Source organism: Mauremys reevesii, linkage group 3, assembly GCF_016161935.1.
Source record: "Mauremys reevesii isolate NIE-2019 linkage group 3, ASM1616193v1, whole genome shotgun sequence".
NCBI classification, from domain to species: Eukaryota; Metazoa; Chordata; order Testudines; family Geoemydidae; genus Mauremys; species Mauremys reevesii.
The window spans coordinates 98,929,584-98,955,802 of NC_052625.1; the positions used below are offsets into that span (position 1 = coordinate 98,929,584).

At 43.6% G+C, this 26,219-nt stretch overlaps 1 protein-coding gene across 3 annotated transcripts in view; it reads right to left on the bottom strand.

Annotated features, from left to right (window-relative positions):
• PCMT1 (protein-L-isoaspartate (D-aspartate) O-methyltransferase) overlaps positions 1 to 16,554 on the bottom strand; it is a 49,476-nt gene extending 32,922 nt beyond the window's left edge. For 2 of the 3 annotated variants that reach the window (XM_039529256.1, XM_039529258.1), the window contains exon 1: positions 16,364 to 16,554. In XM_039529256.1, coding sequence (XP_039385190.1) covers positions 16,364 to 16,418 — 55 coding nt within the window. In that variant the 5' untranslated portion in view covers positions 16,419 to 16,554. Of the gene's footprint in view, positions 1 to 12,363; positions 12,423 to 16,363 lie in introns of those variants that run through there. The other variant, XM_039529259.1, reaches the window with a different exon arrangement.
• Between the last annotated feature and the right edge of the window lie 9,665 nt (positions 16,555 to 26,219).

Below are 26,219 nucleotides of genomic sequence, written 5' to 3' on the forward strand. Positions count from 1 at the left end.
ATGGAAATCTCCTTCAACTATATCTTTAGAGTAAATATAATTAAAATAGACAAATTTAGTTTATTTGCTTCTTTTATATTTAAGACTTATAATTAAATGCATTGTTTTATGCAGTAGAATAATTCAAATTTTATTTTAGACTGAGTTTCCCTTTTAAAGGGGATATTAATAAATGTCCCTGGGCTGTGAAACAGATTTTACTTTTTTATAATCAGACATATTTCATGTCATATAAAACATGAAAATACAGGTATAAGGGAAAAAAGAGAAATCAAACACTGTAAAAAACACAAAAAGAGAGACACCATTATCAATAATACAGGAAAGAAGCTGCTGAATGAAGCCAGGAAGGAAAAGAAAATATAACCAGAGATTTTTTTAAATTATTTTTTTTAATCAATTTTCCTCAAGGAGCGCAAGAAAGTTTTCCAGGCAAGTCTCTTCAATTTCTACTGAATCTAAGCTTTATTTAAAAAAATGTCCTAACTCTTACAGTTGTGAAAAAAAGACTTCTAAACAGGAAGTATTAGCTAATGCAGTGCTGTCTTCCTCTATCTGTGTAGACGGTGCCCATGTGTGTGGTGTTGTTCACAACTTTTTCAAACTGCAAGATGCAGAAATTGATCAGAATACAGTCATTTTTAATTTCCGTATATAGTTGATAACAAGTCAGTTAGTTTATAAGCCGACCCCCCCAAGATGGATAAGTAAAAATGGAAAATTGTTATGACCCATTCATAAGCCGACCCTATAAATTCAGGGGTTGGCAAACTTTGGCTCCCAGGCCATCAGGAGAAGCTACTGGTGGGCTGAGATGGTTTGTTCACCTTGAGTATCTGCAGGTACGGACTTATCTGCAGGTAAACTTAACAAAGTGTCCCAGCCCATCAGCTGCTTACCCTGACAGACTGGGACAGCAACTGGGGGGGAGGGGGGAGAAGAGAGAAGCGGAGGGTCAGGGGAGTAACCCCTCTGACCACCGCCCACATGACCCCACTCCTAGCCCAGGATCCCCACACTCTTCCCATCCCTTCCCACCTTAGCTGGGGCGGGCCAGGGGAGGGTTCTCTGGCCTGGCCGGAGCTACTCCAGCAGGCCAGGCATCACGTCAACAGCATGTTCCAGCGGGCGGGGCCAAGCGATGTGGCCGCAGAGTGCTCCGGCAGGCCAGGCGGCACGGCCACAGCCTGCTCTGGGGGGCGGGGCCAAGCGGCATGGCTGCAGCCTGCCAGCCCCAGAGCTGCAGCTGCTTCAGAGGCTGGTGCGAGAGCAGCATGGCCAGAAGCAGAGAGACTCTGGCCCCATCTCTTCCCTTCTGGCTCTGCTGCCTCTCCTTGCCCCCTCTGTTGGGGGGAGGGACAGTGTCCCACCTCTCCCTCTCTATACCAGTTCATAAACCGACCCCCTTCTCTGATGCTTCCCTTTTTTTACTAAAAAAAATTCGGCTTATGAATGAGTATATACAGAATCCTGTGAGCAGCCACGAAATTGACAAGAATCAAGTCAGTTTCACTCTACTCCTACTTAGAAAAGCTGGAAGCAGAAGGCACTGAACCAGGGGTGGGTGGGTGAGATTCTGTGGCCTGCATTGTGCAGGAGGTCAGACTAGATGATCATAATGGTCCCTTCTGACCTTAAAGTCTATGAGCCTACGAGTCTAACCAAAAGAAACGCAAGTCAGAGGGGTTTAGAAAGGTAGAACAGTAAAAATATCCTCACAGCATCCAGAAAGCCAAAGGAGAGTAATGGAGATATCCTCCAAACATGACAGCCAGGAGGCTGGCAGAGGGGCAAGGTAACTTAGGGTATGTCCACACTACCTGCTGGATTGGTGGGTAGTGATCGATCTATCAGGGATCGATTTATCGCCTCTCGTCTAGACACGATAAAAATCGATCCCTGAACATGCTCCCATTGACTTCGGAAGTCCACCGGGGTGAGAGGTGGAAACAGAGTCGACAGGGGAGCCGCGGCCGTCGATCCTGCGCCGTGAGGATGGGAGGTAAGTTGAAATAAGGTATGTCGACTTCAGTTCCGCTATTCCCGTAGCTGAAATTGCATATCTTACATCGACACCCACCCCACCCTCCCAATGTAGACCAGGCCAAAGACTCACACACAGCATCCTCACAAAAGCCAGAAGACAGGAAGTGGAGAAAAATGCTGCTTTGTAGCTGTAAGGGGGGGTGCTGGGAAGCTTCAGTTTCAGATACCTCCTAAGCAAAGCCTGATACAACAGGGGAGGGAAAGGTTTGGCATCTCTTCCAGACCCCTAAACAGTTTCTACCTACTATCACTCTAGCTTTCATATAGATCTATGACTAGTAATTTTTGCCCTCCAGCAATGGGGTCAAAACTGTTGCAACCCATGCCTGGATAAGCGAGATGCCGATGGAATTAATTAGAAAATATAAGTACAATAGAGAAATGAGGAGGCAGAAGAAAGAAATGGGAAATGAAAATATGTAGGGGAGCCGGGGAAGAGAGTATGCCAAACTGATCACCAGGCTTCCTGATATGCAGTATCCCAAGAACGAAGCCTGCTAGCCTGGGTGAAAAACTGTCTGTGCTGCCACACACCCTCAAAGCCACAAATCTGAAATGTATAGTATTCATTATAGTATGTATTGCATTTATTATTTTTTCTTTGAAAAGTGCAATTACTAAGGCTGGTTGAATAGCAGAAAAATGTTGACTATATACATGAATTAATCAAATATTTTATATATTATTAATTTAACTGGTATTTGGCAAATATTCACCAACAAAATATTCGACCAACAAAAGAACCTGACAAATAAAACAAGTTACTCAGATAAAGAAAAAAAAAGTGAAGTGAAGCCAAAAAAGGGAAAGAAGATATAACAAGAGCACAAGATGCATTAGTAGCTTATTTGATTGATGTATTTAATGAATTTCACAGGTGGTGAACCAGATATTAACCTTTTTTTTTTTCTTCCTATTAGGCCACTCCAAGTAGTAAGTTACATGTTTTTAAAACATGTTAAGTAAGAAGATTATGTTAAATGCGGAACACAACTTTTTAATTCCATTAAATTGCAGGAGTGTAGTCTGTAATATATGTGGCACCACAAACATTTTTCACTCATGTTGGCAGGCTTAGTCCCTGGGCTAAATGTCAGGTAAATTTTTCAAACATCATGAATAGGTTTTCATTTTAAGAAAAACCAGTGTGTGATAACTGTACTAGAGAAGCAATTTAAGGAACAACCAAAGCATCTGAACTGATGATCAACAGTGAGAGCAGGCAACTGAACTGAACATCTATTTAAGGCATTTGCCAAAATATTATCCTGTATAAACCACTTAAAAGTATTAGAATATTTAACAGACAATAATTCAAACAGGGCTTTGATAAATTTAAGACCTGTATTATAGTCTACATAACACTGTTTATCTTTTCCCACACAAAGACAGCGAATTTACCCATTTGCTATCACTGGATGTATATTTTGGAGGATGCAGATGTTTGGAGAAAAATTTTACTTTGGATTTCAATTAAAATTATGAAGAACTCCTTACTAAGAAGAATACATGTTAATTTTAAATTGGCCTGATGTTACTTTAATTTTTCTTTCATCAATGGCCAGAATGGATAAAAATCAATGATTTTTTAAAATGGATTTTTTTAAATTTAAAATCAGATTTTTTTGATAATATGTTTTTTGAGGAAAAAAACTATTAAGATATATCTTTGAGCTGTGTCGTCTCATCATGGAATAGGGATTAAAAATTCTAATTCTATAGTATGAGAACATATTCACGTAATGTTTAAGAAAAGTTTTGTAAATGAGTTCCAATAGTTCATGGATTAGGGACCCAATCTTATGGGGTTCCAGGGGCTTCTGTATAAATTATCTAGGTTAGTCTTTCTATCTACCCAGTGCTCAGTCTAGAAGACACCATCAGAGATGCTTAGTTTTGCAGTTCTCAAATTGTGGATTTGTGTCTCCAGAGACAACATGCTTGTTAACAGCAAAAATGTTTTTAAATAAATATATATAGAGGCGAGAAATAACAGACCTCAACCCTATTGTCCCTCTGCAAATTTGTGTACACAGAGTCAATCCCTTACCTCTCTCTAAAAGTGCAAAGTTTCAAAAAGTTCAATGAATAGAAGATTGTTGCGGGCAGAATAGATCTGGACAAGGAGAAGAAGTCTGGAGATAAATGTGAGATGGGAGGGACAGGCAGTAGAAACGAAAGTGAAACTGTTTGAGCAGCATATTCCAGAAGTCTTGAGGTCTTCCTGAGTGTAGCCGTCATTGGTTTGAGGTCTACCATACCATTCTCTCACTAGAAGGAAAAACCTATAATGGCAGCAGGCCATAAAAGAGACCCAGTTTGGGAATATTTTAATGAAGTTCTCTACCTGTAGGTAAGACAGGCATGCATGCAAAATGCACACAGTGCAACAAAGAAATGCAAGGCCTGGTTGCCCGAATGAAACATCACGAGAAGCATAGACACTGACTCCAACGGAAAAAAATTGGTGAGTGTTCAGCACCCCCCAGCAGCTCCCCATGGCCCCCACCCCATCGCCCTGCTCCAGCTCACCTCCGCCTCCTCCACGAGCGCACCACCACGTCCTGCTTCTCCTCCCTCCCTCCCAGCACTTGCGCAGCGAAACAGCTGATTCACAGGGCAGGGAGGGAAGGGGAAGGAGGGGTAATGCGGCGTGCTGCAGGAAGAGCCGGGGATTTGGGGAAGGGATCCAATAGGGGCAGGGAGGAGGCGGAGTTAGGGCAGGGACTTTGGGGATGCGATTGGAATGGTGGCAGGTCCAGGGATGGGGTGGAGTCGGGGCCGGGGGGCGCGGGCACCCATCGGCGCTGGAGAATGTTGGCGCTTATGATGAGAAGTGTTCCTTTTCAAGAGGAAACTGCATTGATGATGATGATGATGAAGAAGAAAGGAACATGTCTGAACATGCAGGATCTTCAGGTTGGTTAACTTTTTTATTTCATACTTCTTTCTTAAGGACCGCCTATGTTCCTTATGAACTATTCTTGGATTCTCATGTTTGAGCAAAAAATATAGTCGTTACTCTATGGTACTATAATTTTAGATGCAGTTGTAATAAAAAATAAATAGCTGAAATAGGCAGATCTTCCTTTTACAATTTCACCTTTAAAGTAGTACTGTCAGCAAATGCAATGAGTAATACTAAATTAGTATGGTAATAATAATTAAATAACTGCATTGACTTATTTTGTTTAGAAGAATCCATCCTCAACATACAGGATTCTGAAGACTATCCACCTTCAAGATCACCATCATTTTCTATAGTTTCAGAGTTATCTGCCAATGATAGTGTTTCAGTCACATCATGTATGTCACATAGCCACAGTATATCACCTGAAGCAAAAAGAAAAAAATTGTCATCCAGAAACAACCATAGATATATTTGTGATAAGAACCAGCAGATTACAAAAAGAAGTAAGTGATGAAAAAAATTGCCCGGTTTGTTTATGCAACAAACTCTCCTTTCCGTATGATTGAGAACCCACACTTCATTAACATGGTTCAGTCATTAAGACCAAGATACAGTCCACACAACAGAGCAGATGTCACAGGCAAATTGCTGGGAAAAGTGTATGAAAGAGAAACTGAGCAGTGTGCAAAAGGTCTAGAGGGTGAAATTGTTAACCTGAGTCTTGATGGGTAGAAAATTGTCCACAATGATCCTGTTGCATATGCTTGTGTGACAACAGAAGAAGGGAATGTCTTCCTTACAGAAACAATTGATATATCAGGAAATGAACACACAGAATACTTACAAAAAGTAGCAGTAAAAGATATAACAAACTGAAAAAAAAAATTCAAATGTCTAGTATGCAGCTTGGTCATAGACAATGCTGCAAATGTATCCAAGATGAGAAGAAATTTAGAAGAAAGTGAAGAGAGTCCCAAGCTAATAACATATGGCTGCACTGCTCATTTGATGCACCTTCTATCCAAAGACTTCAGTCTCAAGAAATAAAGGCTAATAATGTTGAAATTGCAAAATACTTCTGTAACAACCACTTTGCAGCAGCTGCTCTGAAAAAAGTGGGAGGAACCAAGCCAACTCTCCCACAAGACATGAGATGGAACTCACTAGTGGACTGTTTTGAGCACTATATCAAGAACTGGCCTAATCAGATGACAGTTTTTGAACAAAATTGTGAAAAAATAGATGGCATAGTCATAGCCAAAGTTCTCAACATTGGGCTTAAGAGAAATGTTGAACACATGCTGAGTACCCTGAAGACTATTTCTGTAGCCTTGAACAAAATGCAAGGAAATAGCTGTTTTAGCGCTGATGCTGTTGAAATTTGGAAGGAACTGAGTGAGATCTTAAAAAGAAATATGCAATGACAGAGTTAAATTAAATAAATAATAAAGTTTTCAATAATCTGAATAGCATGTCCCATTTCCATATTAAAGTTTGCTTCAGTGGTATCTGTGGTATAAACACACTGATTTTCTCTGGATCACCTTTAGCAATATAATTGGATGTGTTATACCAGTGGTCCCCAACCTTTTTGTCTGGCAGGCGCCAGACGAAGGACCACTGCGGTTGGTGGAGCACCCGACGAAATGCCGCCGAATTTCATCAGCTTTTCGACGGCGATGCCTCTCGATGACACCGCTTGCCGTCGACAAGCGACGTCATCAAGAGGCGTCCCCACCGAAATTCGGGAGTGACGCCTCTCGATGACGTCACTTGTCAACAACAAGCGTCGTCATTGAGAGGCGTCCCCGCCGAAATGCCGCTGAAATTCGGCGGCATTTCAGCAGGTGCTCTCCCGGGGGCCAGGACGCAGGCGCATTAAGATGCCCCTGCGGGCGCAATGGCACCAGCGGGCACCGCGTTGGGGACCACTGTGCTATACTTTAAACAAGACAAGTTGTATTTTCACCAATTTCACGATTACATAGGCAATTACATTGGTTAACTGTGCCTGTGGACAGATGAGCACTAAGACAACCACAAAAAACAGTTTTGAAGGAAAGCTTGCTCAATTAAGTCCATACAAGAAAGCAGAAATGCTTGTAAAATCTCCTTCATACTCATTAAAAATACAGTATCTATTTTTAAAATATGAACCATTATTGTCCAAAACTTGTTCATTTATCTACTTCATATTTATTCAGACTATAATTAGCCCACCTTGAGATGCACCAGCATGTTCCAGAAGAGATTCATACAAGCACAGGAAAATGACACAGTATGTGGAAAGTTATTTTTCATTTCTTGCTAAATCAGTTTTATTTTCAGTAAAACCAGAACTTTTATCGAGAACTAAATATTTAACAAGTTCTGTTTTTCTTTAAGAACAGCCAAAATGGGTCAGACCAATGGTCCATCTAGCCATAGGCGCCAACTCTGTGGATGCTCCAGGGCTCAAGCCCACCAGCCACAGTAGTTCCGGTTCTGGGGCTGGCTGCCAATCAGCTGTTCAGCAGACACGTAGGGCAGCCAGCGCAGCAGCGAGTGGCTGGTGGGAGGCATTCATGGAAGTCAGAGAGAGATGGGCATGTGAGAGGGGCCTTGGTAGAGAATGGGCAGGAAGAGGTGGGGCGCAGCTTATCGGGAGTGGCTTCACGGCAGAGTGGGGTGGAGCACCCACCTGGGGTGGAAGTGGAGGGGGGAGAGTCAGCACCTGTGCATCTAGCCCAGTATCCTGTCTTATGACAGTGGCCAATGCCAGGTGCTTCAGAGGCAATAAACAGAACAGGTAATTATCAAGTGATCCATCCCCTGTCGCACAATACCAACTTCTGGCAAATAGAGGCTAGGGACACCATCTCTGCCCATCCTGGCTAATAGTCATTGATGGACCTATCATCCATGAATTTATCTAATTCTTTTTAAACCCTGTTATAATCTTTTGCCAGAGGATGTTTTGCAGGCCAAGAATTCCACATGTTGATTGTCCATTGTGTGAAGAAATACTTCCTTTTGTTTGTTTTAAACCTGCTACTTATTATTTTCATTTGGTGACTCCTTGTTCTTGTGTTATGAGTAGTAAATAACACTGCCTTATTTACTTTCTCCACACCAGTCATGATTTTATAGATCTCTATCATATCCCCCCTTAGTCATCTCTTTTCCCAGCTGCAAGTCCCTGTCTTATTAATCTCTCCTCGTATGAAAGTTGTTTCATACTCATCATTTTTATTGCCCTTTTCTGTACCCTTTTCAATTCTAATATCTTTTTTGAGATGTGGCAACCAGATCTACATGCAGTATTCAAGATGTGGGCATATAGCGGCAATATGATATTTTCTGTCTTATTATATATCCCAGGGGTGGGCAAACTACAGCCCAGGTGCTGCATCCAGCCCTCCAGATGTTTTAATCCAGCCCTCGAGCTCCAGCCGGAGAGTGGGGTCAGGGTGTTGCCCCACTCCCCGCGTGGTTCCCAGAAGCAGCGGCATGTCTCCCCTCTGGCTCCTACACGTAGGGGAAGCCAGGGGGACTCTGCACAGTGCCCCCACCCCAAGCGCCGCCCTCACAGCTTCCACTGGCCAGGAATTGCAGCCAATGGGAGTTGCGGGGGCAGTGCCTGCGGACAGGGCAGTGCGCAGAGCTGCCTGGCCGCACCTCTGTGTAGGAGCCAGAGTGGGGACATGCCGCTGCTTCCGGGAGCTGCTTGAGGTAAGCGCTGCCTAGAGCCTGCACCCCTGATCTCCTCCTGTGCCCCAACCCCTACCCCCTCCCTGATCCCCCTCCTGCCCTCTGAACCCCTCAGTCCCAGCCCGGAGCACCCTTCTGCACCTCTAACCCCTCATCTTCAATCCCACCCCAGAGCCCATACCCCCAGCTGAAGCCCTCACCCCAACCCCCAATTTTGTGAGCATTCATGGCCCACCATACAATTCCCATACCCAGAAGTGGCCCTCGGGCCAAAAAGTTTGCCCACCCTGATCTATCCCTTTCCTAATGATTCCCAACATTGTTAACTTTTTCGCTGCTGCACACTGAGTGGATGTTTTCAGAGAACTATCCACAATGACTCTAAGACCTCTTTCTTGAATAATAAGAGCTAATTTAAACCCCATAATTTTATATGTCGCATTGGAATTATGTTTTGTTGTTTTCAAATTTGTTTGTTGATGGGGGGAGGTAGTGCCAGAGAAGAGTTAATCACAGACCCATAAAAAGACAGGCAGACCCGGAAGGGACCTAAAGAGGTCATCTAATCCACCCCCACGTAATGATATAGGGACAAGTATTCTTACACCATCCATATCAGGTGATTCTTAAAAAACATCAATGACGACCTCCCTTTGAAGCCTATTCCAGTGCTTAACCATCCTTATTGACTAGTAAGAAAGTTTTTCCCTAATACACCTCTACCCCGATAAAATGCTGTCCTTGGGAGCCAAAAAAAATCTTACTGCATTATAGGTGAAACCGTGTTATATAGAACTTGCTTTGATCCGCCGGAGTGTGCAGCCCTGCTGCCCCCCACCCCACCCCAGAGCGATGCTTTACCATGTTATATCTGAATTAATGTTATATCGGGTCGTGGGTAGAGGTGTATCTAAACTAAATCTCTCTTATTGCTGATGAAGCCCATTACTTCTTGTCCTACCCACAGAGGACATGGATGAAACTGATCACCATCCTCTTTATAATAGCCCTTAATGAATGTGAAGATTTATCAGGTCCCCTTTATTCCCCCCCCCCCCCCTTGGAGATTAAATATTACCAATATTCTTAAACCTTTCCTCATAGGTCAGTTTGTCTAAACCTTTTATCATTTTTTGCTGCTCTCATATGGACACTCTCTAATTTGTGCATATCTTTCTTAAACTGTGACACTGAGAACTAGATACAGTACTCCAGCTGAGGCCTCACCACTGCTGCACAGAGCAGAACAACTACCTCCCAATACTGGTAGATAAAAAGCATTTTTTAATTAAAATCAGACTTTATTTAAATTGGATTGTTATTGTTATTTAAATTATAAGTTTTTCTTTTTAAAAATAAACCTGATTAAAATGAAATCTGAAGTTAATACAAAATATGTTAAAGCCTAAACCTATTATAATTTCTTAAAACATTTCAATAGAAATAAAAATGTTGAATCCAGGAGCCTCTATCAAAAACTAAGATAAGGCTGGCTTTTCTAAGTAAAGAAAGAATCGGGGTGGGGGGGGAGGGAGGAATCTAACTTTTGAGGTCAAGCTTTATAAATATGGCAAAATAGGTCATGTATTAAGGGTTTATTTTGTTCAATAAAAATAAATTTTATATGCCGTTGTGTTTAATTAAATTCCAGTTATCATTCCAATGCAGCTTGACACAAAAGATGAACAAAAAATTAATCCAGTAAATAAGCAATAGATCATTCATCATTTTCTAACATTCTAAAAATAAACAATTAAGTAATGAGAATCTGAAAGTGTTAAGCTATATATAACTTAAATAAATTTATATAGTTTATAGTGGACCCTGTTAAGCAGCAAAAAGATGCATCAAATCTAGTATAAGGCTCCATTTAGCTGTAAATCAACATGTAATGTTTATATCAAACAATGAGAATGCACCTTTCTTCAGAAAATAAAAAGCAAATATGGAAAAGTTGATTAAAATCAGCAATTTTAATCAAGGATTTCAACTTGGTGACTTAAATAATGGTTTAAATCAATCCACTCTGTGACATTTCTATTAACGCTCACCAGAATAATATTAGCAGTTATTGGCTCATATTCAACTTGTGATTCACAATAACCCCCAGATCCTTTTCAGCAGTACTACTTCCTTGCCAGTTAATTCCAATTTTGTAGTTATGCATTTTATTTTTCCTGTGTGTAATACTTTGCACTTTTCTTTATTATATTTCATCTAGCTGATTTCCAACCAATTCTCTAATTTGTCATGGTTGTTTTGAATTCTAATCCATCCTCCAACGTGCTAACAATCCAGCTTGGTGTCATCTACACATTCTATAAGCATACTCTCCAATATTTTCATTAATGACTTGGGATAATGGAGTGATTAGTACCAGATACAGGACAGACCCGTGAGGCACCCCACTAGATACGTCCCCCAAGTTGCACAGCAAACCATTGATAACTATGGAATACAGTCTTTGAACAAACTATGCACCCACCTTATAGTAAATTTCATCCAGACCACAATTCCCTAGTTTACTTATGAGACTGTCACGTAGGACTGTGCCAAAAGACTTACTAAAATCAAGATATCGGACATCTACGGCTTCAGATGGGAAATCATCTTAAAATATGCCTCACAAAAGGCTTAAGAGATGACCACAGAAGTCAGGAAATACATTCAGAAATTTGCCAGCAACTAAGAAGATGGAAGGTTCTTTACTGAAGAATCCCTACAATGATGAAATTGCTGCTCTCAAAAGACTCTGAAATGATTTTAAGTAGCTTAACATCTGAGAAACAAAATCTTCAGATAAGTTATCTTTAGCTTACTTGAGAGCACAGTGACAATTATTTGTGAACAGCCTGCCTATGTTACTCACGTTAAAAAAAAAAAAGCATGGGCTGAAAAATCCACTCATTCAGGGAAAGCAGAAATCTCTCTCAAGTGAGTGTCATCAGCTACTCCAGAATCTGAGCTTTCATTTAAATTCTATATTTTTTAAATTAAGTTGATATTTCATAGGGTTATGAAGAAAACCTTACAAATGTGAACCAGGAGGGAAAGATATAGAGAGATCAGTATTAGGCAGAACCTTGAATGCAAGCTTGATGAGAGATCAGATGGGAAGCTAGTGGTGGGATCCGAAAATGTGTGGGGTGGGTTATGGCCTGAACAGCAAGCATGTCAGAGGCATATTGCAAAAAGAAGCAAACAAGGAAAATTATTTTTGCGGCAGCATACTGTATTGCTTGGAGAGGATAGAACAGGAAGAAAGTTCAAGAGGTAATTGCAACACCCTAGGTGAGACATGCCTAAGGCAGGGACCAACATTTTAGCTGTGGAAATGGTGAAGAGGTGGCAGAATTTGGAAGTGTTGTATAGCGTGAAGCAATATGATTTGACACAATCCTGGGTATAAAAGACAGGAAGGAAATTAGGATGACCCCAACATTATAAGCTTGAGTGATTGAAAGGATAGCGGACTGGTCAACAGAATGAGAAAAGTGGAAGAGAACCAGTTCAGAATCCTACAAAGAGCACTTCACCCAAGCAGCAATCAATGAATTATTAACTATTATGCAACTCCTCTCTCTTTTTCTAGGATCACTACACGCTTTAATACACCAATAAATTAAATGCTAGTTAAAGCTATTTAAGATTGACTAAGTATTTGTATTTCAAAAATATTTTCAGTTTACTGTAACTTTTCAGTAACTTACACTTACTGGGCTTAAGTTGTCCAGGACTGATCTCTGTTCAAAGAGGAAATTGTTCTCTGAACATTTGGGGAAAGACTGTTCAGCTACTTCAAGTGAGAAAGAAAACAAATTGAGATTTTTTTTATAATGGTTAAAAAATGCATTTCTTAAGATGGCTCTAGTATTGGAGCTGGGATTCAAACAATGGGAGAAAACCAGCCTTCAATGAGAAATGCCTTTGAATGTTCCAGCAAAAATTATTCTCATTTAGTAGAGTTGAAATCTGTTTGTTCACAACCAGCATTTCTGTTGTTTGCTTTTAAAGAAAACCTGCATAACATTTTAAGCAAAAGGTACAGCAAGCTAACCATAATAAGTTAGCTGGGCAAAAATTTACTGAAGGTTTACAGTGCATGAAGCATTGGTCTCTGCAAAGTCTCTTGTTCAATCGGTGGGCATCTTTAGACGTACTATTGTGCATTGAATATGAGACAGTCTCTGAGGCCCTCCCCTTTTAGTCTGTACCTTTTGAAGGTAAGAAACCTGTGGGTATGTCTACAAACCATTTGGGAAGCATGATTTCCAGAGTGGGTAAACACACACACTAGCTCTGCTCTAGTGCCCTAAAAAAGCGTGGCTGAAGCAGCTCAGGCTAGCCACTCATGTATGATCCTGCCCAATCCCTTGTGTATATACTTGGTCAGCTAGTCCACACCACCCTGGCCACACTGGGTTTTTAATGCACTAGCTCGAGCAGAGTTAGCACATGAATGTCTACCTGCACTAGAAATCCCACCTCCAAGCTACTGTGAAGACATACCCAGTAAGACAGGGCTCAGAAGAAATTTTAGCCAGACTCAGTGTGCAAGTACACAAAGCAAAAACCCAAGGACTGATCTCCTACTATAAAAATGATTAATACCATTATAGGACAATGACAGTTCTACAGTTAAGGTCGCAACTGAGCAAGGGAAGCTCATAATTGAATAAAGTTATACATGTCACGTTTTCTCATGCTAACAGCATGTTCTAACATTTAACCCTTTAAAAATGATTTAAGAACCAGCTCAGCTACTACACACTAGCCTGACAGAGTAATATCTGTTTTCTTTTTATTTATCCTAGGATTATATACATGCATAAACACACAAATTAACTCAACATCAAGTTTATTGGATCACTGGTGTTTTGCCATTCTGTCTCTTTACAAAAGGTACATTATACTGATAAAGCTATAAAAATAAAAGAATAAAGTTTTAAAAAAATACACAGCTGAATTCCTTCCCAAATGTTAATTTTGAAGCCATGTCTAGAACCCGTTCTTGTGCAGCCTGCATGTATTTTCCTTCACTGCATATTAGAAAAATATACTTGTTATTTCTATTAATAAAATGTCTAATGGAATTTAAAAAAATCTGCAGAGTCACGTACAGTTTAAAAGTCTGTTTTATCTATGCTAGGTCAATACAATCTTAAGACTTATTTTAATTGCTGTTTCCTGTTTAAAATTTCTGGCCTCAATCCTGAAGTTGCCTCCACTCAGACAGATCTCTGCACAAGCACAGAGAACAATGAAGTCGATGGCACAGGCCTCATTGCACATAATAGCTTTGAATAAATTATCAACTATATAATTCAGATTCTCTACAAAAATACTATTTAAGTGGTGTTAGATATCTTAATAAAAGCACTGAAAATAGTAGTACAACTTAAATCTCTTTACAGCATATGTATTTTTATGTTACTATTATTTCAACTTCTTCAAAGTAGAAGTTTCAAAATCCAATTTACTTTTTACGCTGTTTGACGTTTTTGCAATTCTCTCATCTTAGACAAAGCAAAGCAACTAAGTCAATTTCACTTTCAGGTTCTCAGAGCAGTAAACGCTGCAGGAGCATATATGTTTTTAAACTGTTTTTAAGGCTTGAAAAATCCATGTCTACCTTTGAAAGCCTTCCCAGACAAGTGAGGAGACTTACACTATCAGCGCTTGGAGAGCCAAATCTCATTTAAAAACATTTTTAGCATTTAGAATTGCAAAGATAATCTTCCAAATGTTAACAAACCTAGTGTTAGCTTACTGCATCAACAGAAGAGACAGCTCCAGTGCCTCTGTAACTGCTCATAGCCTTCCTAATGTAGCCAGTTTCACAGGTTTTATCCAGAGGTCAGTAGTCAGTAGGAAACTGAAAATAATCTCAGCACTATACTGTGCTGAATGCAGTATGGGTAAGATATGAGTAGGTTTGGAAGGATTAGATTTTTATCAGCAAATGTCAGTGTGCATATGGTGAAATCGATGTTTACTAATGGACAAAAAAATACTTCCAGCAATAATCACTGAAGTTTGCAGAGAGGGAAAGTAAGAGAAATACTGCTTGACAACTTATTAGAGTTTGATTTGAGGATATTTACTTTGTATGTTTTGACATGTGACATTGCAAATTTGTGTTTTAAATGGTTATCAAGCTTTAACTTTTTGAATATCAACTTCTATCATCATTAAATAATTATTGCCTGGCTGCCCCTATAATTTCCCACAATTGTGAATGTTAAAATTGATGAAAATTGAAACAGTGTTTAAAAATAAATACATCCATCAAAATTATAAATAATAAAAATCAAATTCTGCCAAGCCTAGCTATGATCAACGACAAAGGTAAACACTAGAGAAAGGGAAAGGGCTCTGAAATAAAGGGGCTAGGAGATATTACCAAAAACTACATTCTTCCCTCCCTGACTGAGAAACGAGCACCCTTGCAGAACCCAGAATTGCAGAAGTAAAACAATGGAGGCAAACTACTAACGCAGTTTACAGAAAAATTATGTCCTTCTTGTGGCCACCCTCGCCTCCCAATGTTTAGGAGACTCTGGGAGAAAAGATATCCGTACCCCGTCCAGGAGCTAGGAGAGGGGCACTACAAATGTATCAGTCAAAGGCTAATATGAAAGATGATGGAACTTAAGCCTACCAGGCTCCTGATCTTAACTCCCTACCTCCTCTCAATTTGGATCACATGCACAAACCAGCCCACACCTCCCCCTCAGGCTGCAGGTCACTAAATCAGAACACAGCTGTGGGCATCAGTCCCAACACCCACACAGGAGCAGTGCAAGCCCTGGGAAAAGTGGGAGAGAGCCTGCACCTCAGATGAGCACTGGGAAGGTGGGGTGACACCAACAGCCACACAGCACTTTCCAGAGGAGCCTATAACCTGGACGGCCCACAGGCACCAGCTGAGCCCCGCGCTCCCTGAGGAGGAGGGGACTGGAGTCCTACCAGCGCGTTGCTCTGGATTTCACTTGCGCATCGCGGCCAAACCAACCACTCCCCCACCCCCCGGGATTTAAGCAAGGGCCGCTGAAAGCCACGCGCCGGAGAACGTCCAGCAGCGACACCGATACAAAGGGACCGTGACACGGTGAAGTACCGCCCCCCGCAATGGCCTCAGGCCGTTCAACACTCCCAGCCAGCCTCCCCCGCTATCGCTCGGACCCAACGGCTCCCCGCCGGGGCTGGGGCCGGAGCCCTCCCCGACCCGGTGCGGGGATCCCACCCCGGCTGCCAGCCCCGGGCACGCACCGCCTGCACCGCGGGGCAGAGAGGAGGGGACAGGAGGCGGCCAGCACCGGCAGGCGGGGGCGGGGGGACAGCAGCAGCCGCCGCCGCACGGAACGCCCCCACCCCAGGCGACTGCAGCCCAGGCCGAGCCTGGAGCGGGAGAGGAGCCGCCGCCCTCAGACTGGCTGCGCGGGGACCTACCCGCAGGGGCGGGGCTGGTCCCCCACCACACACACACACACACACACACACCCAGAGGCGGCGGTGGCCCCGCGCCCCCAGCGGACAACCCCTCCCCAGAGCCGGGTTCCTCCCCGCCCCGCCCCGCTCAGTGACAGTTGGTCTCTCCCCAGCCCAGGACGGAATGCGACGTGCGTCTTGCCGAGGGGCCGGTAGCGGCCGGGGGAAGGGGTTGGGGCCGTGCGCGCCGGGGCCCCTCCCTCGCCTGGCCGGCCCCAGACTCACTGCGCAGGTTGTGGATGAGCTCGGAGTGGCTAGAGCCTCCCGACTTCCAGGCCATCGCTAGACACACTCTGCGGAGCAGGTAGAGAGCCGCCTTCAGCGCCGCGACTGCGCAGAGAAGCTTCCCTAGGAACGACACAACCTCTAGCGCCGACACAGGCGCCGCCTCCTCCCCAGCCGCGCGCCCGCCGGGGGGAGGGGCCGCGCGCCCACCGCCCCGCGCGCCCGACATTCTCAACGGCCGCCGGCTAGCTCTGCGCATGCGCACCCATAGAGGGCAGGGAAGAGGGGTCGAATATCTGCGCTTGGGGGCTGGCGGGGATCGGAGGAGGTAGAAGTTGCAACGGTCTAGCTGCGTCACTGTAGCTGTTGCCCACCTATAAATGATATATATATATATAGGAGAGGGTATATGGGATCTGTTTGGGGAGAGGCTACATGCAGTCGGTTTTAGGGGGGAGCTGTCAGAGGCAGTTAGAGCCATAAGCAGCATGCTGCTTTACAGCCCCACCTCAGCAAAGGCTGGAGGTTTGGGGAGTGGGAGGATTGGTTCAGGCCTGTTTTAAAGAAAAGGGCAGATGTGACGTTTGAACCTAAAGCTTCTGCAGAGTGCTGTGGTCCCAGTTCTCGCCTATCTCCCGCTATTAAATGTAGGGCATGTTAACAGCAACTATGGAGTTTGCAGTAGCCTTTTCTATGGCTTTCATCGTGGCAATAGCTGAGTTACAAATATGGCGATTTCCTGCAGGGTCCTTGAAAAATCTGATTCAATTAAGTTTAAGTATCCATTGTACTAAATTCAAAAGTTATGTATGTTTGTAGGTCAGTATTGTATGTATCGTGCCCAGGGTGTAGCTGTGAACCCTGGGAAGTGTTATGAACTTCGAAGGACTGTGCTGACAATGTGCCAGACAAGAAGGTATTTAAGGAACATACAATCTTAAGTGGTTTTCCTGGGAATCTCTAGCAGGAGGTTAATGGAAATGCTTCACTTCCAGTCTTTTGAAGCTGCACCCTAAGGAGAGAACCATAATCTGCTGATTACCTGTTCCCTGACTCTCAGGGCAGGTCTACACTATGCCAGGGATTGACGCTCTGAGATTGATCCACTGGCGATCGATTTAGCAGGTCAATACAGGGTAAAGTTACGGTTGGTTGGATGCCTAACTGAATTTTTTTACTTTAACATGTGTGGATTTCTTCTTATAAACTTAACTCTGAATTTCCAGAGATTATAATGCTTGTTTCTTGGATTATTACAATAGTCCTGTGATATTTTTTTCACTCTTAAATTACTGATACATATTCCCAGTCTTAACTACACCTTCATGTACTTTTTGTCTGAGAATTTATACTGATATGACATTGGATTAAGGCCTACAGCCTTTGTTCCAAGGAGTTTACATTCATAGGCCCCATCTACACTGGCAAATTTCTGCGCAATAAAGCAGCTTTCTGCGCTGTAACTCCTGAGGTGTACAAACTGCCAAGCCACTTAGTGCACAGAAACTGCGCAGTTATAGCTCTCTAAAAAAACCACCCCGACAAGAGGCATAGAACTTTCTGTGCTGGGGCTACAGCTCTGCGGTGCCAGTGTAGACACCATGGCGATTACAGCACTGCGATTGGCTTCTGGGAGGTGTCCCACAATGCCTGTTCTCACCTCTCTGGTCATCGGTTTGAACTCTACTGCCCTGCCCTCTGGTGACCAACCATCATCCCCACCCCATACATTCCTTTGAAAGTCCCCTTTCTGTTTGCTTTCAGAGCATCTTTCTAGGTGGCCATGCCTGCTCCACACACCAGGTGATCCCCCGCTTGGAGCAATGCCAAACTGCTGGACCTCATCGGCATTTGGGGAGAGGAAGCTGTGCAGTCCCAGCTGTACTCCAGCCATAGGAATTATGATACCTACGGACAGATTTCACAATGAATGATAGAAAGGGGCCATGACCGGGACACATTGCGGTGTTGGGTAAAACTGAAGGAGCTGCAGAACGCCTACCACAAGGCATGGGAGGCAAACCGCTGCTCCGGTGCTGCACCAACAAGCTGCCAGTTCTACAAAGAGCTGGACGTGATACTCAGTGGCGACCCCACCTCCATTGTGAAGGCCCCTGTGGATACTTCGTTGGCTCACGTGCAAGTCAAGAGTGGACCAAGCCAGGAGGAGGAAATCTTGGATGAAGATGGGGAAGGGACCTAGAGCCAGAGGATGGCTCGGAGGCCAGAGATGCATGCAGTCAGGAGCTCTTTTCTATCCCGGAGGAGCCTAGCCAGTCACAGCAATCGGACCTTGGCAAAGCGCAAACAGGAGAGGAGGCCCTGGGTAAGTGGATCTGATTTTGGGAATTGCTGAAGCGATTTGTTGGGGGCAGGAGGCTTGCAGAAATCAGGTTTGTCTCCCACCGCATGCCTATTCTGAGCGGCGGAACAGGCTATTGATAAACTCCCTCACTTCATGGGAATCTCCCTCAGAGATCTCCTGGAAACTTTGTGGAGATACTGGGCAATCCAATGCCACAGGTTCTTTGGCAAAGCTGCTTTGTTTCTCGCCCCATTAACAGTAACTTTCCCGCGCCACTGTGCCATCACAGGGGAGGAGGGGACCATTGCTGCACACAGGCGAGCCGCACAGGGGCCAGGACGGAAGCCGCATACTTGGAGAAGACCCTCCCTTGATTCCCTGCTCACCCTCAGCAGTGAGATATCTTCCATAATGATCACAAGTGAGGACAGAAATGATTATCAAGCCCCACCCTACAGTGCTGGCTCTCCCGAAAAGCCACATACCCAGTGTACAGCAGGGTCCAGAAAGAGTGATTCACCCTGCCCCTGTGGCTACTCATCATTTTGGGGGGCTTGTGGCTCATGTGTGTTTGCCTGGGGTCAGCCAGTTAGTGACAGGTGTTTGAGTTTGAGTGACAGGTGTTTGAGTACTGGCTGTGTTTTAAAGCACTGAATCAGTGTTGTTTGCAACACAGACAATACTGCTTATGTAAAATTTTGCATTTAAACTTCACAGAGATTACCTTGGGAGGCCTGCCTCCCTTATTGGTGGCAGAACAGCTGTGCAAAACTGGAAAGCGGCCACGAAGAACTAAGGAGGACTTTTTCCGTGAGGTTATGATGCACTCTGCCGCTGAGAAACAGGAATTGAAGGAGTTGCAGGATAGCGAGAAGAGGGACCGAACAGAGAACGTGGCACACCAGAAAGAAGCCACGGCGTGGCTCTTAAACGTTATGGAGCACCAAGTGAACGTGCTCCAGGCGAAACTAGCTCTTCAAACCGAGCAGCTCCACGCCTGCCCCTCCCCTGCAGCCACTGTCACAAAACTCTTTCCCATGTGCCCCCACCACACTGCCAATACACTGTTATCAACCTCCTGGCTTCAGTCTGTACCCGCAGCATTCCACTCCTCCCACCTCACAGTCCAGCACTGTGGACTTCCACTACCCACTGCACTCAACACCCATCCCTCTGCAGTTTGGCCCTGCTGAAGTACAGCATCCGCTTCATTGTACTCCAAAGGAGAAGGCTGGGTATGATCCCTGGATATACACAAATCTGTAGCTGTCCCCGGACCCCTCCTCCTCTTGATACCTTCCCTTCCCTCATACCCCTCCCTGCTGATGAATTTTTTCATTTGACTCTCTCCTCCGGTTGTTGTCTTTTAATAAAAATATTATGTTTGTTTGAAAGCAATTTTTATTCTATTAAGTGAAAGCAAAAGCACTGCAAAGCAACATACAATTATGTTAAGGCCTCTTCTTGCTTCATGTGTACCAATCACTTTCTAGCATTACAAGCACTACAGTCCCGAGCATAACCACAAATATTAGTGGCTTTCAGCCTCAAATTGCTGCCTCAAGACATCCCTGATCCTTATGGCCCCACTTCGTGCCCCTCTGCTAGCCCTGGTCTCTGGCTGTTCAAACTCAGCCTCCAGGCGCTGAGCCTCTGCAGTCCAGCCCTGAGTGAAGTTTTAACCCTTCCCTTCACAAATATTATGGAGTGTACAGCACACGGCTATAAGCATAGGAATATTGTCATCGGCCATGTCCAGCTCCCATACAGGCATCACCAGACGGCTTTTAAACGGCCAAATGCACACTCAACAGTCATTCTGCACTTACTCAACCTGTTGTTGAACCGCTCCTTGCTGCTCTCAATTTGCCCTGTGTACGGCTTCATAAGCCACGGCATTAAGGAGTAGGCGGGGTCTCCAAGTATCACAATGGGCATTTCAACTTCCCCTACGGTGATCTTCTCGTCCATGAAGAAAGTCCCTGCTTGCAGCTTCTTGAACAGGCCAGTGTTCCGAAAGATGCGTGCGTCATGCACCTTTCTGGACCAGCCTGTGTTAATGTCCATGAAACGGCCATGGTGATCCACAAGCGCCTGGAGAATGATTGAGAAATACCCCTTGTGTTTAATGTACTCAGTGGCTAGGTGGTCTGGTGCCAGAATTGGAAAGTGTGTATGTGACCAACTGGGAATGTTGTTAATGTGTTCTTTGAATACTGAGTGAGGAGTATTGACCTAGGAAGGTTGAAGGGGAGTTTTGCTGGGACTGTCTGCATTGAGGGATGGGAGACTTTCCTTGAGAGGATACCTGAGCATGTAACATGAGAACCCAGGAAGGGGTTGGAGGCCAGGTGACACCTCTGCCTGGGAAACTGGACAAAAGGCAGGGGGAGGAGCCAGGGGAAGGCTGAGTGAAACAACTGGAGGGAGTTTCGGTTTGGAGCTGGCTGTGAAAACAGAGGGGAGCCCAGATGGGGCTCTGACCTCCCAATGAGGCTCTGGCCTCCCTGCCCCCCCAAGATGGACCTAACTGAGAGGGGTCCTGTACCTGCAAGACCTGTCTTGGACTGTGTTCCTGTCTTCTAAATAAACCTTCTGTTTTCCTGGCTGGCTGAGAGTCATGGTGAATCGCAGGAAGACGGGGTTGCAGGGCCTTGTCTCCCCCACACTCCATGACAGCGTGGCATCGATCGCCCCTCCGCAGTTAGGGAAGCCCATTTGTGCAAAGCCATCCACAATGTCATGCACGTTGCCCAGAGTCATGGTCTTTCAGATCAGTATGCGATCAATGGCCCTGCACACTTACATCAACACGAGTCCAATGGTTGACTTTCCCACTCCGAACTGTGTAGTGATCAATCGGTAGCAGCCTGGATTAGCCAACTTCCACAGTGCAATTGCCACGCGCTTCTCCAATGACAGGGCAGCTGTCATTCTCGTGTCCTTACACCACAGAGCTGGGCCGAGCTCATCACACAGTCCCATGAATGTGGCTTTCCTCATGCAAAAGTTCTGCAGCCACTACTCGTCATCCCAGACGTGCATCACGATGTGATCCCACCACTCAGTGCTTGTTTCCTTAGGCCAAAAGGGGCACTCCGCTATGGTCAGCACCTCCTTGAAAGCCATAAGCAATCTTGTGTCATAGCTATTACGCGTGGCAAGATCAATGTTGCCCCCCTCTGGACTTTGTAGTTTAAGAAATAACTCCACTGTGACATGTTAGTGAGAGAGAGCAGCATACTGGTCAGCAGTTCGGGATCCATTCCTGCAGCCTGAAAGAGGCAGGGCACACAGTACACAAACTGTTGATAGATGGCACCAAATGTGGATGGAAGCACAGGGCTTGCTGGGATGCGAAGCAATGCATCATGAGGCATTGGGACTGGACCCAGGATGTCTCGTGACCCCCTCCACCTTCCCACAAATCTTAGCGGCAAAGAGAAAGAGGTGCTCTGTGGGATAGCTGCCCAGAGTGCAGCGCTACAAATAGCGCTGCAAGTGTGAACATGCTATTGCGCAGGCAACTGTCAGTGTGAACGCACAATAGTGGTTTTCCTTCTGCGCTCTTTGAGTGGCACTGTAACTGCCAGCGCTGTAACTTTGCCAGTGTAGACGTGCCCTAAAATTCACCACACAAAAAATGACAGACTCCCCAGGTTGGAAACTGAGAGGGTGACAATAGTGAACAGTGGGAAGGAAATGAGAGGCTATGAGGGTGATTGAATCTATCAGCATATCAACTCATTGCTTTAATTATAACATCAAAGATCTTTCATTAGAAAACATTAGTATAGAGTGTAGTATATAAAGCTCCATCCATTTTCACAGGTTTTTGTGAGTGAAGGTTATGATGTGGAATTTAGTTGGTGTACCTTAGAGGAAGCTTACTGAGAGATAAACTAGGGCAACATGGGATTTCTGATATACAAAAAAATCTACATTAAATTAGATTGCAAAATTAGGAAATGCCAAATTTACATTGGACCGAGCTCTGAAGTCTTAGGCTATGGCCACACTTCAGAGCTAACAGCGACGCAGCTGCACCGAACTAAAGAGCCTAATAATTGGTTTAATGGAAAAAGAAAGAAGAAAGGTACAAGTGGTTAAAAGATCAATATACAGAAAAATGACTGTCAATGTTCATAGTGCAGGATCAGAGCAGTGACGGAATTAATTTCTGGCTTGTAAAAATCTCTCTGGAATCATCCCAACAGGTCAGAATCCAAATGCAGCTTAGATGTAAAGTCTGTTAAAGTCTTTCCATGCATTTTCCAGGGCATTCCAAATAGTTATTTGGAAGATCTCCATTTTGCCATGTATACTTTCCCTGTTCAAAGTTTAAGCAGATGAGAGATGACAGGATTAGGCTTGGGGCTTTTCTTTTATAGCTGACACACCTCGTTGTCACAGCAGGGCCTCCACCCCCCCGAAGAATACGCAGTGTTGACCTTTGCTTTGAAGCTAATCTTCTATTTCCTATGCATACACAGGTAAACTAGTTACTCTCATTCACATAAGGCAATTAACCAGTCCTTCCTTATAACAGAGATAGTTAAACTGAAGACAATGTAGATAATATTATTCGTTTTCCTGCAGTATCTTACATCTTTGATCTTAAAGTTAACTGGACACAGTCCCATATATAATTAAGGCAATTAAGACGTGAAAGGGAATTAGCATCTACAAACTAATCTGGTTACATTGTTAAACTTCTAACAAGATACAGGTAAACACAGATGAATACCCTTAGCATCTATCCTTTATTTCTATTACTACAAATAAATGAGTTGATGATTGCTAGTTTAGTACATCTCTTTGAAATTCTCATGCAAGTAGATTGTCTTGATTACAATTATAATGCCTTCTGTTAAATTCTTATGTGTCATACACAGGTTGGCTGGCCTGTCAGTGTCACAATATTGTAAAGGATAATTTAAGGTAGAGTGGCCTGTTAACACCTCTGCAGTCATAGGACAAAAAGAGGGGGGTTAATGAGTGGGTTACAGATTGTTGACATATCTTCACTGCTACAGTGATCAGTACCTAACACCCGACATTGGAACCCAGACCAGGTATCTTCAAACAACTACAACCCATACTCGATGGGGACCCCATCACGAAAGATATCTTTCCTGAACCTCCACTTCTGCCCTTCAAACAACTTCCCAACCTTTTTAAGATCATCATCAGAAGCAAGCTCCCCACACACCAGGACACACCAACTCAAAAGCACCAGACCCTGCCAGAACAACAGATGCAAAACCTGCAGACATATCTCCACTGGTAAAGTGATCAACACTCCACACAACACAGATTTCAAGATCCAGGGATCCTACCTATGCCTATTAAAACATGTGGTATACCTCATCTAGTGCACTAACTGCCCCAATAACAACTATGTGGGTGAAACCATACAAACACTATGCTCTCGAATTAACTCAAACAGGAAAACAGTAACACAAAAACACCCTATCATCTGTGTGTGAATACTTTTCACAAAGCAATCACTCCATTTCTGACCTCTCAATCCTCATCCTCAAAGGAAACCTGCACAACACTTTCAAAAGATGAGCCTGGGAGTTTAAATTCATTACGCTGCTAGATGCTAAAAATCATGGACGGAACAGAGACACTGGATTTATGGCTTATTACAACAATCTGTAACCCCCTAGCCCCCTCTTTTGTCCTATGACTGCAGAGGTCTTAACAGGTAAGGTCACTTTACCTTGAATGGTCCCTTACAATATGTGCTAACTACTTATGCTAAACAATCTGCTCCACATTGCATTTTGCTATGATGCTGCGAGTTTCTTTCCCAGACCTGAAGAAGAGCTCTAAGTGGCTCAAAAGCTTGTATCTATTTCCAGCAGAAGTTGTTCCAATAAAAGGCATTACCTCACTTCCCTTGTCTCTTTCATATCCTTGGGACCGACATGGCTACAACTACACTGCATATAGAACATATATTATTCAAAAATTATTACAGAACCGTTCCAGATCTGTCACAACACCCACATTTATCATGCTGCCATCCTGAGGAATGCAAGTGAGAGAAGGGAAATGGTGATTTTAATAATTTACAACTCAGCTAAACCTGAATGGAATTCCATGGGACAAAGAGAAGGTAGGTCTCTGGGCCAACAGCACTTTGAGTGCAGAATTTTCAGAGGCCTGCTGCAAACAACTGAGATGTTAGAGCTTCTCAAAGGAAAGTTTTAGTAAATTTTTATAATAATGAAAAGTGTTAGACAAGCAAAATCAAGGTGTTGCTACAGCTTCCCCTATAATTATGTACATGTCCCAGAAAATGTTTGGTAACCACATTCAGTAAACAGAAAAACAGAATACATTTCATTTTATGCCAATATTCTTTGTAAGGAACCTGTGAACAGGGATGGGTAATCTGTCTATACCCAGATTTGATTAATGTATTTTTTTAATTTACCCCACATATTAAAAATCAAACTTTGATTGTTTGAACTGAATCTCTGTTGTTTGAGGGTCAGATATGTCCTCCAAGTTTTGACTTCTGCATGTACATCTATGGACTGAAGTCCAGGACCACATCTGCTGTTGCCCCAGCTGAGCTGGCCAGCCTTAGGGAAATTGGCCCTCTGTCTATAACCAAGGAAACTGGACAGCTCACTCTAAAGTCTGCAGTCAGGATCAGGCGAGGCATATTTCAAACCCTAGTGGTCCAGGCCAATGATTATGTGAAGGCTTCTACCTGAGCATGAGACCTCTGGATAATCAAAGTTCTATTGTACTGTTTTCCTTAATTTTTAAACAGTTATATTTGCAAATATTGTCAGAAAGGAAGGTGAGGAGGTTTGGATTGTCTGAGAGAGTTCCTCACAAACATGAAATATTTGTTAGTCTCAGTAGGTTTGTATAATCCAGTTTGTGAAGGTACAATGGAGCATTTTTTGTATTTCTCCACAAGGTGGTGATTTGTCTGATGGCTGAGGGACCAGAGAATATTATAGGTAATAGCTTAAGAGCAAGGCTAGAGAAAAGAAAGGAAGGTGAGAGGGTTTGGAGGTACAATGGAGCATTTTTGTATTTCTCCACAAGGTGGTGATTTGTCTGATGGCTGAGGCAAGAGAGAATGTTATATAGGTAATAGTTTGAGAGCAAGGCTAGAGAAAAGATTACTTATTATAAGGGTCAGTAAGGCTGCATAGTGTGTTTAGAGATGGAAAAATTAAGTCTCTGATCCTGCAAAGACATATATGTTTACTTTATGCAGTATGAGTAGTCCCATTGGGTTAAGCACAAAGGTAAATGTTTGCAGGATCAGGCTAAGGATAGAGATATATAATAGAGATGTCTAGCTATTTTGTGGAGAGAAGCAAAGAGTCTGTCTACTTGTGCAGTTCAAATTGTGTGTTGCTTGTTTTAATGATTTTAGAGTTGTGTTTAAAAATAAAGTTGAAGGGAAGGAACAATAGGATGTCTTTTTCTATGCTAGGGATATCACCACCAAAATGGGACATGTACAGCATCTCTGGGAAAGATACAGTACCTCTGTTGTTGTTTGCATAAAGG